Source organism: Sodiomyces alcalophilus, assembly GCF_042370955.1.
Source record: "Sodiomyces alcalophilus JCM 7366 unplaced genomic scaffold ACRALscaffold_4, whole genome shotgun sequence".
In the NCBI taxonomy this organism is placed as follows: Eukaryota; Fungi; Ascomycota; class Sordariomycetes; order Glomerellales; family Plectosphaerellaceae; genus Sodiomyces; species Sodiomyces alcalophilus.
The window spans coordinates 4,571,513-4,589,976 of NW_027263535.1; the positions used below are offsets into that span (position 1 = coordinate 4,571,513).

General features: G+C 55.2%; 5 protein-coding genes across 5 annotated transcripts; 4 read left to right on the forward strand and 1 right to left on the reverse strand.

Annotated features, from left to right (window-relative positions):
- Positions 1–342: 342 nt before the first annotated feature.
- On the forward strand, positions 343–894 carry ACRALDRAFT_210592 (uncharacterized protein; the record flags this gene model as incomplete). The annotated part of the gene is made up of 4 exons (XM_071023275.1): positions 343–357; positions 480–514; positions 574–753; positions 828–894. The coding sequence occupies 4 exons, from the start codon at positions 343–345 to the stop codon at positions 892–894; spliced, it is 297 nt and encodes a 98-aa protein (XP_070875240.1).
- A 103-nt stretch (positions 895–997) lies between these two features.
- ACRALDRAFT_1050450 (uncharacterized protein) lies at positions 998–7,101 on the forward strand. Its single transcript, XM_071015637.1, has 5 exons — positions 998–1,694; positions 1,753–1,779; positions 1,837–1,921; positions 1,999–6,085; positions 6,161–7,101. The coding sequence occupies exons 1-5, from the start codon at positions 1,275–1,277 to the stop codon at positions 6,315–6,317; spliced, it is 4,776 nt and encodes a 1,591-aa protein (XP_070875241.1). The 5' UTR covers positions 998–1,274; the 3' UTR covers positions 6,318–7,101.
- Positions 7,102–7,110: 9 nt separating this feature from the next.
- Positions 7,111–10,091, reverse strand: ACRALDRAFT_1063777 (uncharacterized protein). Its single transcript, XM_071016856.1, has 2 exons — positions 9,535–10,091; positions 7,111–9,485 (listed from the first exon to the last, which is right to left on the reverse strand). The coding sequence occupies exons 1-2, from the start codon at positions 9,678–9,680 to the stop codon at positions 7,835–7,837; spliced, it is 1,797 nt and encodes a 598-aa protein (XP_070875242.1). The 5' UTR covers positions 9,681–10,091; the 3' UTR covers positions 7,111–7,834.
- A 1,037-nt stretch (positions 10,092–11,128) lies between these two features.
- Positions 11,129–15,204, forward strand: ACRALDRAFT_1042669 (uncharacterized protein). The gene is made up of 8 exons (XM_071015272.1): positions 11,129–11,624; positions 11,696–12,050; positions 12,120–12,372; positions 12,447–12,883; positions 12,959–13,181; positions 13,240–13,359; positions 13,427–13,540; positions 13,615–15,204. Exons 1-8 carry the CDS (start codon positions 11,437–11,439, stop codon positions 14,916–14,918), a joined length of 2,994 nt encoding a protein of 997 aa, XP_070875243.1. The 5' UTR covers positions 11,129–11,436; the 3' UTR covers positions 14,919–15,204.
- A 1,122-nt stretch (positions 15,205–16,326) lies between these two features.
- ACRALDRAFT_1011023 (uncharacterized protein) lies at positions 16,327–18,300 on the forward strand (the record flags this gene model as incomplete). Its single annotated transcript, XM_071014716.1, has 1 exon — positions 16,327–18,300. A coding segment is annotated over one exon (1,974 nt), but the record flags the coding sequence as incomplete, so codon positions are not given.
- Positions 18,301–18,464: the final 164 nt, after the last annotated feature.

Below are 18,464 nucleotides of genomic sequence, written 5' to 3' on the forward strand. Positions count from 1 at the left end.
AGTACTTTATTACTAAATAGTCCTTTACTAAAAGGCAAAGCCGTTAGGCTAGCTAATTAGCCTAGTTTAACTTTATACTAGAGTACCAGCGAGGTACTAAGAACTTCGCGGCGGATACGCTCTCCTATTATTCATAGGACGCCCTAAAGGATAGCTTAGATAACCAGGAATAGGGGCAGGTAATTTAATTAATACCTAACTCCGCGATCTCTAAAACGACCCCTAAGCCGATAATATAAAGGATAATATCCGTTAAGCACATATTTAAAGTAAACAAAGATGATAAAAGACTTAAGGCCACCAGACCATCCGCCATTCAAGACGTCTCTGCTTTCCACTGCGATGTCTCCAATGACCGTGGAAAATCTTAGGTATACAGTTGGCAGAAGAGAGAACACAGGAAAACAAATAAAAGGACTGATGGCGGAAATATACTTTCCGCTGGCGTTAGAGATTCTTCGATGGTTATGTGAGTCAAGAAACTGGAGAAACTGGGCAACCGCAAGCATGTACTGTGGCCACTGGTCACGTGTTCGAAAAAGAAAAAAAAAAAAAGGCCTCCCTGTTGGGTAGCGGGTTGCCCCACTTTTCCAGTACTTCCGTACCAACCTTAACCTGCCTAATCAATTCTTTCCTGCCTCCACCATACCGACTGACCGACCTACCTCATGTTCCCATATTCCACCGCACCTCTTACCAACCAGGTCCCATCCGCACCACCCCCCCCCGGGCATCCCGTACTGTAGGGAGCCTGTGATACTTTTCAGTTTCCTAATTTCTATACATGGCTACTTCTGCCTAGGGCCCTATCTTTCATGAATCGTAAGTTCTCGCATATGCCTTGCCCTGGCCCCTGTCTTGTCGCCGCCCTTTGGGCGCGAGGCCATCACTTGAACCTCGGAGCGGGCAACGGCCGACTCGGTATCTGCCTCCGGTCGGCCCGTAGAGCTCCTCGGAAGATATAATTTTGATGAAATTGATGGCTGTCGATGACGCGGATGCTACTGCCTCTCATCGAAGCCCTTCTGGGCCAGCCTGGCCAATTCAATTACGATTCCATCGTCTCTCAGCCTCGCGTCCATCCAATATCATCTCGCGATGCGCTCATGATGCCATGTCGGCAATTTCCTAATTCATTGTCTCCCCTTCTCGTGGTTCTTGGTCGCTTGATTCTCATGATTCGGTTGTGCTTACTCTTTTGCAACCCGTATCCATATGTGCTCTACTGACGCGGTTTTTCCATCCAGCAGAGTGTCCCGACTTGGACCGTCACGATGTCTAGCCCGATCCGAGATGGCTCTCCGAATGGTCATCCGTCACCCGGATCAATCTCTGATACCCAACAATCCGTTAGCCGTCGCCTGAGCGACAGCGAGATCTCCGATGCACAAGGGACTGGTGCCCATTTCGCCGCGTCGCCGTCCCCCGACCCGGAAGATTCAAACGGCTACGTAAACGGCGGCCATGACTTCGCCGAAAGCAGTAGCTCTGCCGATGAAAATAATGCATCTGATGATGGCGACTTTGATATGGAAGATGAAGTAGATGATGATCTCGCTACTGCCCGTAGCGACGGCTCTGCCGACGCCAGGTCGAGCTCCAATGCCTCCTCCAGGCCCGCCAAGCGCAAGGCTACCGTCGAGGAAGACGCGTATATCAAGGCCAATCCAGAGCTCTATGGCCTAAGGAGAAGTGTACGATGCCTGCTATGCCCTTCGCTTCGGTTTGCTGATGTCTAACTCTGTTCAATAGGGACGACCAACCCAGCAACGAAAAATCGTGCGTCACCCTCTGCTCTCCTCTCCCCCCATGTTCTTGTCACTGACATCTGCCTAGATTGAGTCGGATGAGAGTGACTCTGATATTGTGCCCACCAACCGAAGAGGCGCGAAAAGGCGCCGCGTAGAGACGTCCCAACGATGTGAGTACCCTCCCTTCGCCGCCATACCTACTCGACTTGCCCCCTTCTGCCACTAACACCCAACCGTGTCATTTAAGCTTCCAAACGTAGTACACCGGCGCAACAGCCGTGCTATAACGACTCCGACTCGGATAGCTATGGCGGAGCTCGCGCGAAACTTTTCCGAAAAAAGGCGCGTCGTCAACGGGACACCCAACCATCGTCAATGCTCGTGGAGAAGCGTTGGTCAAGCCGTCGTGCCGCACAAATACAGCAAGGCGCCTATGAAGAAAGCGACGTCGACGAGGACGACGAAGAGCCCACGCAATACTACTACGAAGAGGTAGATAACTCTCCCTACATCGATAAGGTCCTGCGGCACCGGCCGAAAGATGACCTCGAGATCCACGAGAACGCTACTCGCAATGACTTCGAGTACTTCATCAAGTGGCAGGGCAAATCCCATCTACACGATACGTGGGAGGACCTTGACACTCTACGCAACACACGTGGCTACAGAAAAGTGGAGAACTATTACAGAGTAGTTGTCGAGAACGAGCTCTATATCCGTTTTGGATACGACGTGCCGCCAGAGGCGAAGGAACAATTCTTCCTCGATCGTGAGCGTGCCGAAGAGGCTCTCGCAGACTATACCAAGGTAGACAGAGTCGTCGCCGTTCGAGATGGCGAGGAGGAGACCGAGTACCTCATCAAGTGGAAAGGCTGCTACTATGATGAGTGCACCTGGGAGGCCGCGTCGGCGATCAGTCAAGATTTTCAGAATAAGATTGATCAGTTCCTGGACCGCTCCGCGCGTCAGTGGGTCTCTGACCGCAAGGAGATGAACCCGGATACTCGCGGTCGGATGACCAAGCTGGAGGCGCAGCCCGACTACATCCAAGGCGGCGAACTACGAAGCTTCCAGCTCCGGGGCCTCAACTTCCTGTGCCTCAACTGGACCCGCGGCAACAATGTCATCCTAGCTGACGAGATGGGCTTGGGCAAGACCGTCCAGAGCGTATCATTCCTCAGCTGGCTTCGCAACAACCGTGGCCAAGAAGGCCCCTTCCTCATTGTTGTTCCGCTCAGTGTCATCCCGGCCTGGGGTGATACATTCGACCACTGGTCACCCGACATGAACTATGTCGTCTACCTGGGCAACGAGACCGCACGACAGACGATCCGAGAGAACGAACTGTTGATCAACGGCAACCCGAAGAAGCCCAAATTCAACGTGCTCATCACGTCGTATGAGATGATCCTTCATGATTGGGCATTCCTACAAACCATCAAGTGGCAATCGCTTCTCGTGGACGAGGCACATCGTCTGAAGAACCGTGAATCGCAGCTCTACGCGAAGCTTGTGAGCTTCGGCGTCCCTTCCAAGATCTTGATCACCGGAACACCGATTCAGAACAACTTGGCCGAGCTGTCGGCTCTGATGGACTTTTTGAATCCAGGTCGCGTCGTGATTGACGAGGAGCTCGAGAACCTCTCCGGTCACGATACACAGGAAAAACTGCAAGACTTGCACACGTCCATTGCTCCCTACATCCTGCGGCGTACCAAGGAGACGGTCGAGTCCGACCTCCCTCCCAAGACCGAGAAGATTATCCGTGTCGAGTTGTCCGACGTGCAACTGGACTACTACAAGAACATCCTGACGAGGAACTACGCCGCCCTCTCGGACGCGACTGGCCAGAAGAGCTCTCTGCTGAACATCATGATGGAGCTCAAGAAAGTCAGCAATCACCCTTACATGTTCCCTGGCGCCGAGGACCGAGTCCTCGCCGGCAGTACTCGTCGCGAAGACCAGATCAAGGGGTTGATCACAAGCAGCGGGAAGATGATGCTTCTCGATCAGCTGCTGACGAAGCTGAAGAAGGATGGCCATCGGGTCCTCATCTTCAGCCAGATGGTCAAAATGTTAGACATTCTCGGCGACTATCTCGCCCTCCGAGGCTACAAGTTCCAACGCCTAGATGGTACCATCGCGGCCGGCCCTCGCCGCATGGCGATCAACCACTTCAACGCAGAGGACAGCGACGACTTCTGCTTCCTCCTCTCCACGCGTGCGGGCGGCCTGGGCATCAACCTCATGACCGCCGACACTGTCATCATTTTCGACTCGGATTGGAATCCACAGGCCGACTTGCAAGCCATGGGTCGGGCTCACCGTATTGGTCAGAAGAAGCCCGTCAGCATCTACCGGCTGGTTTCCAAGGAAACCGTTGAGGAAGAAGTGCTCGAGCGAGCACGCAACAAGCTTCTTCTGGAATATCTCACAATCCAGGCCGGTGTCACCGACGATGGCAAGGCATTCCGTGAAGAGATGAGTAAGAAGGGCTTGAGGATGGATGGCCCCAACTCGGCCGAGGACATCCAGTGGGTCCTCAAAATGCGTTCCCAAAAGATGTTCGAGCAAGTTGGAAACCAGGAGCGCCTGGAGCAGCTCGACATCGACTCCATTCTGGAGAATGCCGAAGTCACGAAAACGAAGGTTGACGACAAGATCAATCTCAGCAGTGGCGGGATTGACTGGGACAACTTTATGCAGTACACGGACGTCAAGGTGGACGACCTTACCCTTGATTGGGACCAAATCATCCCTGCCGAGGAGCTTGCCAACATCAAGGAGGAGGATGAAAAGAGACAGCACGAAGAGTACCTGGCGAAGGTTGCGGCCGAAAGCGCACCTCGCCGGGCGGCGATGAAACACCGCGACACGGAAAACGAGCGCGCCGATCGCCTAGCAAAGAAGCGACAGAGAGAGGAACAGCTGCGCAGGGAAGAAGAGGAGAAACGTGCCTTGTTGGCGAATCCTCGCCGGCCCTTGACCGAGAAGGAAACGAGGAATCTCCTGAAGGCTTTCTTTAGGTTCGGCGCTGTGGAAGACCGCGGCGACGAAATCGTGCGTGAAGCGCGCCTGAGCGATCGGGACCGCGATTTCCTAACCTCCATCATTGACGACTTTGTCGGCGTGTGCGAGCGGGCGCTCGAGGAAAACAATGCCAGACTGCGGGAGGACGAGCGGAAGCTTGGCAAAACTCTCACCAAGAAGGACAAGAAGGCAGTGTTGGTCGACTTTGGCGAGGTCCGCAAGATGAACGCCGAGACGGCGATTGAGCGGCCCAAGCAACTTCGTCTGCTCCGCCAGGTGCTGCAAAAGAGCGACGACTGGAGAAAGTTTCGCCTCCCGGACGCATCCAAGGCAGCCCATTATTCCTGTGAATGGGGCGCCAAGGAAGACGCCATGCTCCTTGTCGGCCTCAACCGCTACGGCTTTGGCGCCTGGACGCAGATTCGGGACGATCCCGAGCTTGAATTGGGGAACAAGTTTTTCCTGGAAGAGCACCGTGTCGAGAAAAAGGAGGAGCGAAGTAAGGCGACTGATAAGGGCATCAACTCTCCCGGTGCTGTCCATCTTGTTCGTCGCTCCGAGTACCTTCTTTCCGTCTTGCAGTCCAAGTTCTCCCCCGACGCGGCGGCCCAGAAGGCGGTGGAAAACCACCACCGGAACAACAAGAAGTTCCTATCGAACGGACACCGCCGGAGCATTGAAGGCAGCGCTGGTGCCTCTCCCGGCGCCGCGTCATCGAAGAAGGGCAGTTATAGCCGAGACCGAGAGCGCGACTATTACCGGTCACGAAGCAACGCTGACGATCGGGGCACGCCGAGGCCGGATTCGAAGCGAAAGCATTCGGGGCATGACGACGGTCGTATACCCAAGCACCGACGAGCCGATGATGATCGCCGCTCGAGGAGCTACAGTGACAGCCGGCCTTCCCCCCGGCCTGAAAAGCGACGGAATCGCGACGACGACGACCGGAGCAGCAAGCATCGCCGGACGGACGATGGCCGCAGCAAAGACGATCGTCGAGATCGTGACAGTCAGGCGAACCAAGAAGAACGCGAACGCCGGAACCAGGCGCTGGCCCGGTTGGATGAGCTCCGTCGCATGGGCGACAGCAGCGAGCAAAGGGAAAAGGATCCCGACGCGATGCTCTGGTATCTTCTGAAACCGGTGCGCGAAAACTTTGAGAAGATCCTCAGCACCACCAAGGATAAGGTCCGGTCCAGCAAGGAACGTGCGAAGATTTTCGGCGCCGAACTTGTCATTATCGGTGACTTTTTGGACCGCGAGTTTGTTCGAGATTCCGATGTGCCGCTTAAGAATCGTTTCTGGTATGTTGTCATTTCCATCTCTTCCACCGCTTCTTCCTGGACAAACAAGACGACGTACTAACGGGTCTCTTGCAGGGAATTCTTGGCAAACCTATGGCCAGTTGACAGCACCAGCAACCCCGTCACCGCCGAGCGGCTCAGCTACTTATACAGGACGATTCGAGACAGGGAGAGGAAACTACAACAGGAGAAAGCGGCGAAATCAACGTCCAACGGTACGCCCGCAAACTAGTTAGGCGGGTGGTATTCCCAACGGCTTCCGAGACACAGCTGGGAGGGGGCCACATGATAACCCTACACGAACGGCTTCGATGGAGTTTTACATTGGGCATTTTATTGTTTTGCATTGGCGAGGCGTTCCGGTCAACAAAACCAGGATGGGAGGGGGGGCCTAATGCTTCTTGAGAGAGAGAAAGAGGACAACCTTTGATACACTACATACCCCCCGGGCATTGATTGCATGGTACAGGACGAGAAGGTGTTCTTTTCATTTTCCAGGAGTTGACAAAAAAGTTCGGCATCCGTGGCTGGCGGCCAGGCTCCCAGCTGTGGATGGAGGCATCGGTCTTCTTTGATGGGTCGGATATACGGATGCCGTTTCTGTTTTTAAGGGTAGGCTTTCTGTTGTCGAGCTCTGTTGGTCTGACGGGAAGGTCACATGACGTGGTAGCCTCGCTGTTGGCTCTCAGCCGCGTGAGAAGGCTGGGCTGGGCTGGGGCTGTTCACGCCGAGGTGGGGATGTGAGTCGGTTGTTTTTCTTTTCTATGTGTTTTCTTGACTTTTTTTCTTGGTATCCTTTTCTTTCCTGCGAAGACTCGAGACGTTATGGCGGAAGTAGAGATGTTTTTTTACTTTTACCTCTACAAACAGACGGAGGTCTTATACAGTCGGTCGTGCTTGGAGAGCAAAGAAGCTCGCCCTAGCAGCCATGAAGCTTGCTTGCTATAAACAGATGCGCGATACAGAACCGCAATAAATCAGTCTTCATAAACCGAATTAGCACCGTCAAGTGATTCTCGACATAAGCCGCGCATGGAGTTGCAATTGTAATGACTTGATCCTATCCAAAATACTCGAGACCGCGCGCAAGTCTATGTCTACCTTGATCTTTAGACGAATGACATAGTGTATTGGACAGAAACAAGGTCTCTACCGATCCGGTAAGAAGTTTGAAGTCTCTCTCTGCCTTGGAGGAGAGTAAAGACCAAGTGCAGCGACGACTAAATGATATGATGGATCAATTCGCCACACTCCCATCCCGACTATCTTCAGTCCAGGTGTATCTCCAACAGCACACTCCTGCACGTTTCTTTTCTCATCCCCACCATGTAACCCAGAAACCATGGCGGTATTGTCAACGCCATGCCGCAAGTAGTATATATGCAACTCAATCCTATTGTCAAGAACTACCGTAATCGATACGGGCTGCAGTGGCGAGAAAAAGACAAGCAGATGCAAAGCAACCGCCCATATGCTCATATGTATGCTCATCGTTTGGAGGTGGCCTGGACTCCCGCCATGAAAGACAGATTACAACACGTCGCTTTTGCGTTGCGAAGGCCATGGACGGACGGCAGCCTACTCCACCAGCATTTCCATACCCCGAGACTTCCAGTTGGGGGAAATGGTCTTCTCTGTATTCTCGACGGGCGCTCAGGGACGAGTCGGCGTTGTGGGACGCTCGGGGCCCGCAGCCGCTGTGCTGCTCTTGCAAGTCGACGCAGGCACGCCCATGCCGGGAGAAGAGCGCTACTCGGTAGCTGCGAGATGTTCCTCCTTGATTGGGTCGACGTGACCGTTGGGCTTCTCTTCCAATACGGTAGCGATGGCAGCACTCTTCTTGACGGCCCGGAAAGTCTTGGTGACCGTGTTCTTCTGCGGCGGGGCAGCCTTCTTGGTGCGCTTGGTGGGCTTGGCAGGCTTGCTGGCCGTCGACGGTCTCTTGCGCTTCTTCGTGTCCGAGTCGCCGCTCGAGTCCGGCAGGGGTTTCCTCCCAAAGGACAGTTTGACCTGTTTGGCCTTGGGCTGCTTCTGGTCGGGCAAGGACGGGCGCATCCTCGGACTCGCGCTGGGGGTGGGGATGCCCTGGGCCTTGTCGACAGGGAGCACCACCTCGACTTTGGACTCGGGAGACGACGACGACTCTTGGGACGAAGGGGGGAGTTGAACCTCGACCCGGTTACGACGCAGCCACTGCTCTCGGAGCTTGTCGTCTTCTTCGCTCAGAATGACGTTTCCGTCTACGGCGGGCTCGTCCCATCGGGGCAGTTGGGCAAAGTGGGCAATGTCGTCGGCCTTGGCACGCACCACCATATCCCAGCAGTCCTTGAAATCGTTGTGTTGGGGCTCCGAATCGACGTTGATCCAGGCGGTAAAGCCGCCGCGTTTGCTCCTGGTGGCCTGGCAAAGCTCCCTGACCAGGCGGCGGACGCCGGGAATCTTCAGACTGGTGCCGATGACGATGACGGCATCGGGGCGGCCCTTGAGATCGGCGCTGGAAACGTTGCCGATGGCCTCTTCGTCGGGGTTGTATTCGTTGTACAGCACCATTCGGGGCCGCAAGCGGCCTATTCCGTGGCTGCGCTTGCCGCCGTAGGTGGTACGAACGGCGTCCAGGGTCTTGCAGTCGTCGCACAGGGGTGGCTCGTGGGTGTCGAAGAGCTCCGGCGCGAGGGGCCGGATGGTACCGCACTTGGAGCACACCATCTGCTCGACGCTGCCGTGGAGCTGGATGGTCTTGGGCCAGGGACCCTTTGGGTTCAAGGGTACGTTGGTGGCCAGAGGGGGCAGGTTGGTATCGATGCAGTCGACGTTTTGCGAGTACAGGCGTGTGAGGCGGCCCTCGGCGGCCAGAGAGGCGAGCATATGGTGGAAAAGCGTCGGTTTAGCCGACTTGACCATACTGGCCAGGTCGCAGACCATCTTGTGAAACTTTTCCGTGGTCGAATCATGCTTGTACACCGAAGCGTCGAATAGATGTTTTCCTGATCCCTTCATCTTGTGGTCTTTCGGCAGGGAGGCGAAGAGGCCCTCCTTGGATCGGAAATCGGGAATACCCGCGGAAACGGAGATACCGGCACCGGCGATGATGACGACTTTTTTCTGCTTGCGCAGGACACGGACAAGGCGGTCGAGGTTCTGCTGGCTCCTCTCGTCAAACCCATGGTCCCTCCTCACGCGTTCGAGATCGAGGTACTCGGTCGTTCGCTCTTTAGGACCAGCGATTCGGCGGCGCTTGGGGGGAGGTTCGGGGTGTTCGTTGGCGACCATGGTGGTGTTGACACTGATGGACTCGGTGGCGGCAGGCGCAGCGATGTGGGCGGGCGATGGGGATCCTGGCATCTTGGCGGGGGTGGACAACGGTGAGGACGACGAAGGCGAAGGGTAGCGACCCAGGGGCCTTGAAGACGTCGCGAGAGTCGATGGGCGAAGCAGGTAAAGAAGGCGACTTGGAGAGTTCGGAGAGAGGGGACGAAGGTAGGGAGTCCCGATTTGCGGCAAGAAACTCAGGCGAGGAGGAGAAATCCGTGGCCGAGGGTGTGACAGCAAGCTCGTTCAGGAGCGAATCGCCATGCTGTTGCGGCTGCAAGGCCATGCTGGCTGAATTGGAAGTGGCTATGAACGGGGGTTGATTTCACAGAGGATTTGGTTTTTTGTTTCGGTTCGGCAGCCCTATCTGTGTTCTGGGGCTGGGCGGAATTGGCAACCAAGGAAATGGAAAGTTCTGCAGGAAGTCGAACGGAGGCACCTCTAGCTGGGCCTTTGAGGTTTTTGGGGGGTTGTATTTGTGGGAGTGGATTGAAGTTGCCAATTCAATCCACAGAGCTGCAGAATTAAACCAGGGCAGGCAATATCATGGCAAAATTAGGTGGGAATTTCGTGGACGTGTTCGGTGCGAAGAAAGCGCCCTGTTCATTGATCGAGCGGAATGGTCCTTCGTCTTTGTGTTGCTGTTGTTTTGTTGCCTTTCAAGGTTGTCTTGGTTATTCGAGAAAGAGCTTTATATAGATAAATATGGGTAAAGACAGAGGAAAAAGGGGTGGAACTCTAAAAATGAGGGACAAACGTGGTTCGTTGTGTTAATGTTGAAGGTGGAAAATGTGTCGTTGCGGCTGGATGGGAGGTGGTGAGGACGACATACCTGGGGAAAGACGACCCCGACCGGGTGGGAAAACAACATGACCCACAAGTAACATCTCAGGGGTTATCTTAGTGTGTGATAAGCAAGTGGGTACTGTACATAAGAGTACTTTTGATTGCATGCATTTTACTTTTGGAAATAAGTACTCTTATGTACAGTTGGGGCTCTGGTATCCCAGGGAAGTCTCTTTGGGTTTTCAGGAACCATGACGAAGTACCAATACCAATGCTTCCCGAATATATCCACTACCTACTAAAATGAATATGTTGGACCACATGATCTCTGCCAGTGAACCCAGGGCAAAGAATGACCATCTTGTCTCTCCATATTGTCTCTTTACAAAGTACGTTATGTACGCCTATGTATACCCGTGGTGGTCACAGTGAAGATTCTCTGTAACAGGACGGTCAAGATCCAATGTTCCCTTGCAGCCCGCCCCAGATACCTCAAGGATTGTCCCGATTATCCCGATTATCCTGAGTACGTCCTTAACAAAGGGATCGATTTCGCATATTCAAAAGAAAGAAATGCCTTGGGAATAATTTCTTGTATTCCGTATGTTTGTCCATATCGATAAAGACTGATCTTTCCGTAGTACGACGAGAAAACAAACGAAGTTGAAGCCAGGATCCGATTGGGAGAGGGGATCAGGTCCGCGTTGCCCGGCTACGGACATCCGAATGTCATTACTCATCATGCTGCCTTCCAATCCCATTCGTTGTTCCCCTCTCCAGCCACACAAAGTCGGCTGTGGCTATACAGATACCTGCAGCCCATGACGCGTGAGGCTCAAACCAAGTAAGAAGTAGGTAATCATACAGTGCACTGCAGCTATAGCACCTACTACTGGCATGTGTTGCTCTCGGTATCATTTGGTGCATCTTCTTTCTCTTAAAAAGTCTATCAACTGAACATCCCGACCTGCACGACGACGCCCACACCTCGGCATTCTCTCATTGAGCGTACCTAGATAAGATATCGCCAAGGTTTCCACGACCGGTCGTTCTCTACTAACGTCATTGGCCTACTTGATTAAACGCCTTTTCGTCTTCTTGACCGTAACAAGACTCAACGACGCGCGAGATGAGACTGTGACAAGGTCTGGGTTATGCATCTCATCAGCAGAGTTGCCATGATCACCACGCACCATACCTCTCCAGAGTAGACCATATATGCAGTTTGCAGTACATCACCTCGCCTCGGCTTCCTCATGACCGAAGACGCCAAGATGCCGCTCATGCTTGACAACAGCAGCATGAACGGACCCATGCAGGTCGACCAACTCGACGTCGACGACCTTTTCGGCGAAGGTGTTGGCCTGTCTCTCTCCAACGTCCGCACTCCGAGCAAGCAGCTCTGCCAGCGTGTGGATGTCCTCCGGACCCGCGGTTGTTGCCAGTACCTTTCCCCCCTTCCCTACTCCCTCCCGGCAGCATGGCCATCGAGTATCTGACAACCGTCTCTCTTAGGGCCGTTGCTTGGTCGAAATCGGGCGTTATTGCGTCCATCTCCCCCGATGGAAAATCCGTCCAGGTGAGAACCCCGCGCGCCGACCCGGCAGATGGCTCCTGGGCCCTCGGGGAACCCACCACCATCGACCTCATCACCGCCACCCCCTTCAACCCCATCGTCCACCTGGCCTGGGCTCCTACCACCGCCCACGAGCTCGCCGTCATCGACTCCACCGGTCGTGTTGCCATTGTCGCCTTTAGCGGTGCCCTCAATCGCCCCTATCCAACAAGAAGATGGGACGATGACCACTTTGATGACCTCCACACCGTCGTCGGCTGCTTCTGGCTGAACCTTGCCTCGCAACACAAGAACGTGAGTCCTATCATGAAGTATTATCTTGCCGTGTTGTCCCGGGCCTCCCTTTCTGACTTGACAAATTAGTATCATGTGGTTCATGGTCCAGCAGTAAAGGAAACCGCTGGATACCGCTATGAGAGCTCTTTGGTGCACGCATTCGGCCCATGGCACCCGAATCCCACCAGGAGTGCGTTTCTCTGCGTCACGGCAAACGGCCTTTTGAGACTGTATTGGATGCAGAATGGCAGCAACAGATTTGAAGAGACCACCATGGAACTGGAGAGCGTCAGTTCTTCCGCCGACCTTATCACCCATGCGTCATTGCATAGCGACAGGAGTAAGGAAGACAAGACTCCCTCCTTTGGCCAGCCATCGATGCCAACTTACATATCTAATTCCTGTTCACTTTAGATCAGATATTCATCGCCCTCTCCACGTCTTCGAAGCAGCTCCGGCTACTGCGTGTCACAATATCGTGGGGCATTCCTCAGCCGGATGGCAAAGTACCTCCTGGCGCACAACCTTTGAACCCGACCATGCATGCGAAGCATCTCGCTATATCGACCTGGATGCCGGGACTCTCCGGTGTTACCCCTTCCGATCCCTACATGACCGAGTTATCCCATATTGAGCTCCTACCCTCTCAATTGGATAATCCCGGTCAGCCATGGGCTCCCATCAACATTCTAATCGCCCGCACTTACCTGCCTACTCTCAACTCTCCGTACCAAGAGACGCAAACTATCATCGACCGGTGGGAACTGAGCCATGAGCCGCCTCCCCCCTTACATCCGGCGTTTGAGCAAATGGGCAGTCGCACGAATAACGACAACGCCCCCGCAGACAAGGTAAGCAAGCCAAATTCTTCTCGGTCGCACGAAGTAGGTTCAAGAATTCTCACTCTTTTCCCCTGCTCTCTTTAGGATCCTAATTGCCTTAAAAAACTCGACCCAATTATTATCAACAACAAGGTCCTCATCGGGATGCAGACCATACAGTTCGGGAAAGTCATATGCCTGGCTTTTAGCGACGGATCGATAGAGTACCGAGACAGATTTACGATGCAGGAGACGTACAACGAGAACAACCTGGACAGGGTCATGACGCTCCACCAGGTGGGCTTTACGTTTGCCGAAGAATCACCTTGTTCGTCGACACAATCCTGCATCCCGTCACAGTGGCAGCGGACTGACATTTTCTCCAGGCGTACAGGCAGCATTGTCACCAACCAACTGCTCCGTCGCCCAGATGCTAGAAGACGGCCGCATCAAGTGGAACAGGCTGCAGTACTCCGGGGATGATATGGGTGACTCGAATCAAAATGGTAGGTTGGAAGAACGCAACCGTGATTCGCCTTGGACAGAATCTGTACTCACACGGGTCATTGCCAGCCTCGTATGCCGCCGTCATCGCGGCGCTGGCCGTGGCAGCATCGGCGGCGACATTCTACCATGTGAATTGCGATGATATCCTCGCGGTTGCCAGGCCATACGCTGAAAAGAAGAGTAAGTCATAATCACAACCCAGTGGCCTCCTCGTCGTTTGATTGCCGCTAAAACAATCGTCGCGCGGTTTACAGGCTTCACCCGGGACTGGGTCAACGAGATTGTCAAGTTGCTCAAGGTCCCTGTCGACTATTCCGAAGAGAACCCAAACGACAACCCTGTGCGCAACCAATCGCTCCAGCTGTGCTTGAGCATCATTAATCACATGGGCTTTCGGGGCGAGTTCAAACCGCGATCCTTCAGCGGCAAGTTTGCGCAGCTATCGCTCAACGTCAGGAACATAATCATTCTCATCACCTTCGCCATCAACACGCCAAGCAACATGCGCGAGAAGCTGAGTCCGCTGGACGAGCACGAGGTCGTCGACGCCCTGAGCGGTTGCGTCAAATGGTCGCTCGACCTGATCTCCTACGTTGTCGACTCTCTCTACTCCCTCCTCCAGGATCCCGAATTTATGGACCTCCTCCAACCCTCACGCTTCAACGAGGTCTCGTCCTACATCCAGTCACAGTCCAGCCCCGCCCTCCAACTTCTCCTGTGCTCCTCCTCGCGTGGCTTCTTGTCGTCGGTCTGCCGCCGAGTGACCCACATGGAGGCCCTCTCCAACAAGGCCATCGAATTCTACGACCGCCGGGCCGCCATTCAAAACGCGACGGACCCTTCCAGCCACACCAGGCTCCCGCATATGCTCCACAGGGCCTACCAGAAGATGCACCACGTCACGTCCAGCAGCATCACCAAGGTCCAGGAGGTCGAGCGTCTCCTCGGCGCCTTCACCGGCGACGTCCGGGCCGCGTACCAGTCGGCGTTTGCCAACCTGGCCGCACAGCACCTCAAGAAGGAAGGCGGCAACCCGCCCGAGCAGAAACACATCGAGGCCCAGATCAAGAGCGCACAGTTCCACGCCGAGCTGAACATGCTACTGGCCGCCCAGCCACCGCCGCCTTTCCTCCCCGTGCTGCGCAAGTTCTTCACCCAGGACCTCCCCGCCTTTAGGGCGCAGACCGACCCGGCCAAGCTCTTTTTCGCCGACTACAGCCTTCTCGAGATGCAGGACTCGACGCGGACGCTGGAGGTCCAGCGGGCCGCCCGGCGGTACGTTGACGTGTTCCGGCGCGTCATGATGACGCCGCCGGCGAGTCTGACGACGCCTACTCCTTCGCAGCAACGACTGGGCCTTCAGGAGGGCAAGGGGGACGAGTTTTCCAAGGAAACCGTGCCACAGTGGAGGAGGTGTGTGCGTTGCGCTGCTGTCATGGAAGACGTGTCTTCTGCGTCGGGGCTGCGGGCAGGCTTCATGTTTGTCTTGTCCCAGCAGAGGCGCTGCTCGTGTGGTGGGTACTGGGTTGTCCTGCCCAGGGGCGGGCTCGTGAGTTGATCGGCGAGGGGCCGGCCGGGCCGTGATTTCGATTATGTAAAAATGTAATTGTTGTGGTTTGAGGGGAGATGTGAAAGCGGAATCATAGCGGATAATTCTAGACTTGTGGAAGACTTTCTATTCGTTTTATGACGTCCTCTGTTCCACGCGACGTCGCCCTTTGTCGAAACTGACGTCAGGGAATGGAGGAGATGGGAAGAAGGTGGGAGGGAGAGGGGAGATGGAGCCCTGGGCAAGGGTGATTGCAAGGAAGATCAGGGGGTAACAATCTGATAAAGACAAATAGCAACGAGTTGATTAACGGACTTTGTTAGGGGTCATAGGTAATGATGGCCGGGGACTGTAAAGGACTGGATATTTTCATCCACAGACTCGGGCACCACGGTGAACAAGTTTCCTGTCTGATGGACAGTGTAATGAGATCCTGGCTCACAGGTATTCCGGTCCAGAAGCTAACACCCGACTATCAGGCGACGTATGATAGTTAGAATGTTCATTGTTAGTTGATATTGAGGCGCAAGTAGGCAATGAACCCATCCTCATAAGCTGCTTTCGAGGGGTCGATGATACGCAGAATGATTAGTAATCGAGCGACGAGCAGCTGCACCATGTATGTGTACAGTGTGTGTACGGTGGACGTCGGATTACTAAGCAGAGCAACACTAATACGGAAATACTCTAGCAACACTTCCCTCTGTCGTCACTCTCAGTACGCACGAGTAACGTCAGACCCTACGTAGGCAACCACTCCACTCAACCCGCGCCCAGTCTCGAGTTGATGATCTCAAGTCAACCTCTCTGATTTTTTTTTTGCTTCATTTCGTTTCCCTTTGTCCTTGACCATCGCCCTACCATCTGACATGTACACAGTACTCCCGTCAGAATTGGTCGTGTCTCTTCTCGGGATTATTTAGATTTGGATTTGCCTATGGGCTCCGGGGAGCCTTCACTCCAGGATAAGGAGGTCTTCTTCCGGGAACTCGACGAACTAAATCACTTGAGCGACTCGGACGACCACGTCGAGGGGGTTGGCGACGAAGCGGAAAAGGAGAGGCAGCGATGGAAGCAGGCTCTCCGATTCAAGGCCAACCCGGCGTCCAAGCAGACCGCGTCCCTAACTGCTCCTTATTCATCTTCCAGGGGGCATTCTCCATCGTCAAAACCCTCGGTAATAGTAGTAGAGTCGTTTCAACTAGCGACAACACCCATCGTCGAGCGAGCCCCGGCGCGAGCTGACGGTCAGGTTCACGACCAAGGCGGCGGAGATCCAAATACCTCGGATGAATCGCGCATACCAGACTCGGCGCGTGCACCTCTTCGCCCATTACGTCTATCCAGGAGCGTTTCAGCGCCGAACCCGCTGGCTAAACAGCTCTTCCCTCCCCGTCTAACCGGTTCAGCCACCTTTCCGGCCATGGCCACCTCCACGAGGAAGCGGAAGAGGGACGCTGCTGTCAAGCTCGTCCCCGAAGACCAGCAAATCTTCAAGGGCTTGGCCTTCTACTTCATCCCCAACGACGACATCGCGCCTGCCCGACGGATCCGCATTCGCAAAGCCCAGGAGTACGGCGCTACTTGGACGAGGGCCCTGAAGCAGGCGTCCCACGTCATTGTCGACAACAGCCTCCACTGGAAGAACATTGAACTTATCCTGTCGTCCGCCAATGGCGCGCCGTCGGCTGTCTTGGTCAACGAGACGTATCCGCTGGACTGCATCCAGTTTCGAAGCCTGCTGAACCCCAATCAGAACCAGTACTATGTGACAGGCTGTCCAGATTTGCCATCAAAAGCGCTGCCTTCAGAGGAGTCTGCCGAGACCTCGCACCGCGCCGAGTCCCTCGCGTATAAATCCGTTCCCACTAATTCAAAACGCCGGGACTATATGCCGCCCTTAAGGACTCTGTCGAGGGATGACGAACCGGCTGAGAAAAGCAACGGAGAAGAAGGTCAGGAAGTCGGCAGTGGCTCACCACAGCACAGGCCCAGCACTTTTACGCGTGATTCTACAGTGGAACAGCGAGATCCTAGCGACCGGGAACGAGGTACAAAGTTCGACTCGTTGTCGGTGCGGCGGGACGATGAGTTGGCCGAGTACATCTCCCAAATGCAGCAACTCAGAGGTCTGCCATTGGAGGAAGAAGAAGGAGGGGCTGGTCACCACGACGCATCCGAGCAAGCTGAAGCCGCGGAAGCCGACTCGGAAGATGACGATCGGAGCCAAAAGAAACAAAAGACCAGCAGGTCCGGCAACCGCAAGAACATCACCTGGGAAGACAGGTTCGCCTGCCACGGGGCACGCACCAAGGACGGCCACCAGGGCAATCCCAACGCGCGCACCATCGAGATCCTGCAGCAAATGTGCGACTACTACAGCCGAATCAACGACACCTGGCGCCCCATCGCCTACCGCAAGGCCATCTCGCTCCTCAAACAGCAGCGCACCAAGATCACCACGGCCCACGAGGCCGTCCGGCTCCCCGGCATCGGCACGCGGCTCGCCGACAAGATCGAGGAGATCGTCGCCACCGACAGGTTGCAACGGCTCGACAACGCGGCCCACGACCCGGCCGACGAGGCCCTGCAGCTGTTCCTCCAGATATACGGCGTCGGCAGCACCCAGGCCGCTCGCTGGGTGGCCCAGGGGTACCGGACGCTCGACGATCTCCGCGAGCGGGCCAGGCTGTCGGCCAACCAGAGGCTGGGCATCGACCACTTTGACGACCTCAACACGCGCATCCCGCGGCGGGAGGTCGAGGCCCTCGCGGCCGTCGTGCGGGGTACCGCTGTCAAGGTGGATGCCGATATGCACCTCATCGTCGGGGGAAGCTACCGCCGAGGCGCCGAGTCGAGTGGCGATATTGACTTTATCCTCACCAAGCCCGGGACGTCGTCTGTGTCGGAGCTCCGACCGCTGCTGCGCGGGTTGACGCAGGCTCTGGAGGCGCAGGGATTCCTCGTCGCGACACTGGTCGGGACCCGACATGAAAGGGGGGAGGGTGGGAGGACGTGGCAGGGCTGTTGTGTTCTCCCTTCGTCCATGGCAAGCGATGCTGCTGCTGCTGCTGATGGTTCTGGTGCTCCCTCCACACCCACCAGGTCCCGGCCGATTTGGAGACGGATCGATTTTCTGGCAGTACCAGAGACGGAACTGGGCGCGGCGCTCATCTATTTCACGGGCAACGACATTTTCAACCGCAGCATGCGCCTCCTCGCCTCCAAGAAGGGTATGCGACTCAACCAGCACGGGCTGTACCGGGACGTGCTCAGGGGTCCCGGCCGCGTCAAGTTTACGGATGGAGAGCTGATCGAGGGCCGCGACGAGAGGCGCATCTTTGACATTTTGGGGGTTCAATGGAGGGAACCGCATGAGCGGTGGTGTTGATGGGGGTTTCGGTGACTGGAATTGAGATTGGAAAGACCGAAAGTTGGTTATTGACTAGGTCACCCTTGGTTATTGGCGTGATTGCATGATGATGATTTATGATGATGATGGTGAGCGTTTGGTTTTCCGTTGGCCTCACAGTATAATGTACTTCGTATACGAAG

Coding starts and splice junctions, on each gene's coding strand:
- ACRALDRAFT_1050450 (XM_071015637.1), top strand. CDS start 1,275: ATGTCTAGCCCGATCCGAGATGGCTCTCCGAATGGTCATCCGTCACCC. Junction 1,922..1,998: donor CGTAGAGACGTCCCAACGAT/GTGAGTACCCTC, acceptor GTGTCATTTAAG/CTTCCAAACGTAGTACACCG. Junction 6,086..6,160: donor CCGCTTAAGAATCGTTTCTG/GTATGTTGTCAT, acceptor GGTCTCTTGCAG/GGAATTCTTGGCAAACCTAT.
- ACRALDRAFT_1063777 (XM_071016856.1), bottom strand. CDS start 9,680: ATGGCCTTGCAGCCGCAACAGCATGGCGATTCGCTCCTGAACGAGCTT. Junction 9,486..9,534: donor CCTCTCTCCGAACTCTCCAA/GTCGCCTTCTTT, acceptor GACGTCTTCAAG/GCCCCTGGGTCGCTACCCTT.
- ACRALDRAFT_1042669 (XM_071015272.1), top strand. CDS start 11,437: ATGACCGAAGACGCCAAGATGCCGCTCATGCTTGACAACAGCAGCATG. Junction 11,625..11,695: donor CGGACCCGCGGTTGTTGCCA/GTACCTTTCCCC, acceptor CGTCTCTCTTAG/GGCCGTTGCTTGGTCGAAAT. Junction 12,373..12,446: donor GTCATTGCATAGCGACAGGA/GTAAGGAAGACA, acceptor TGTTCACTTTAG/ATCAGATATTCATCGCCCTC.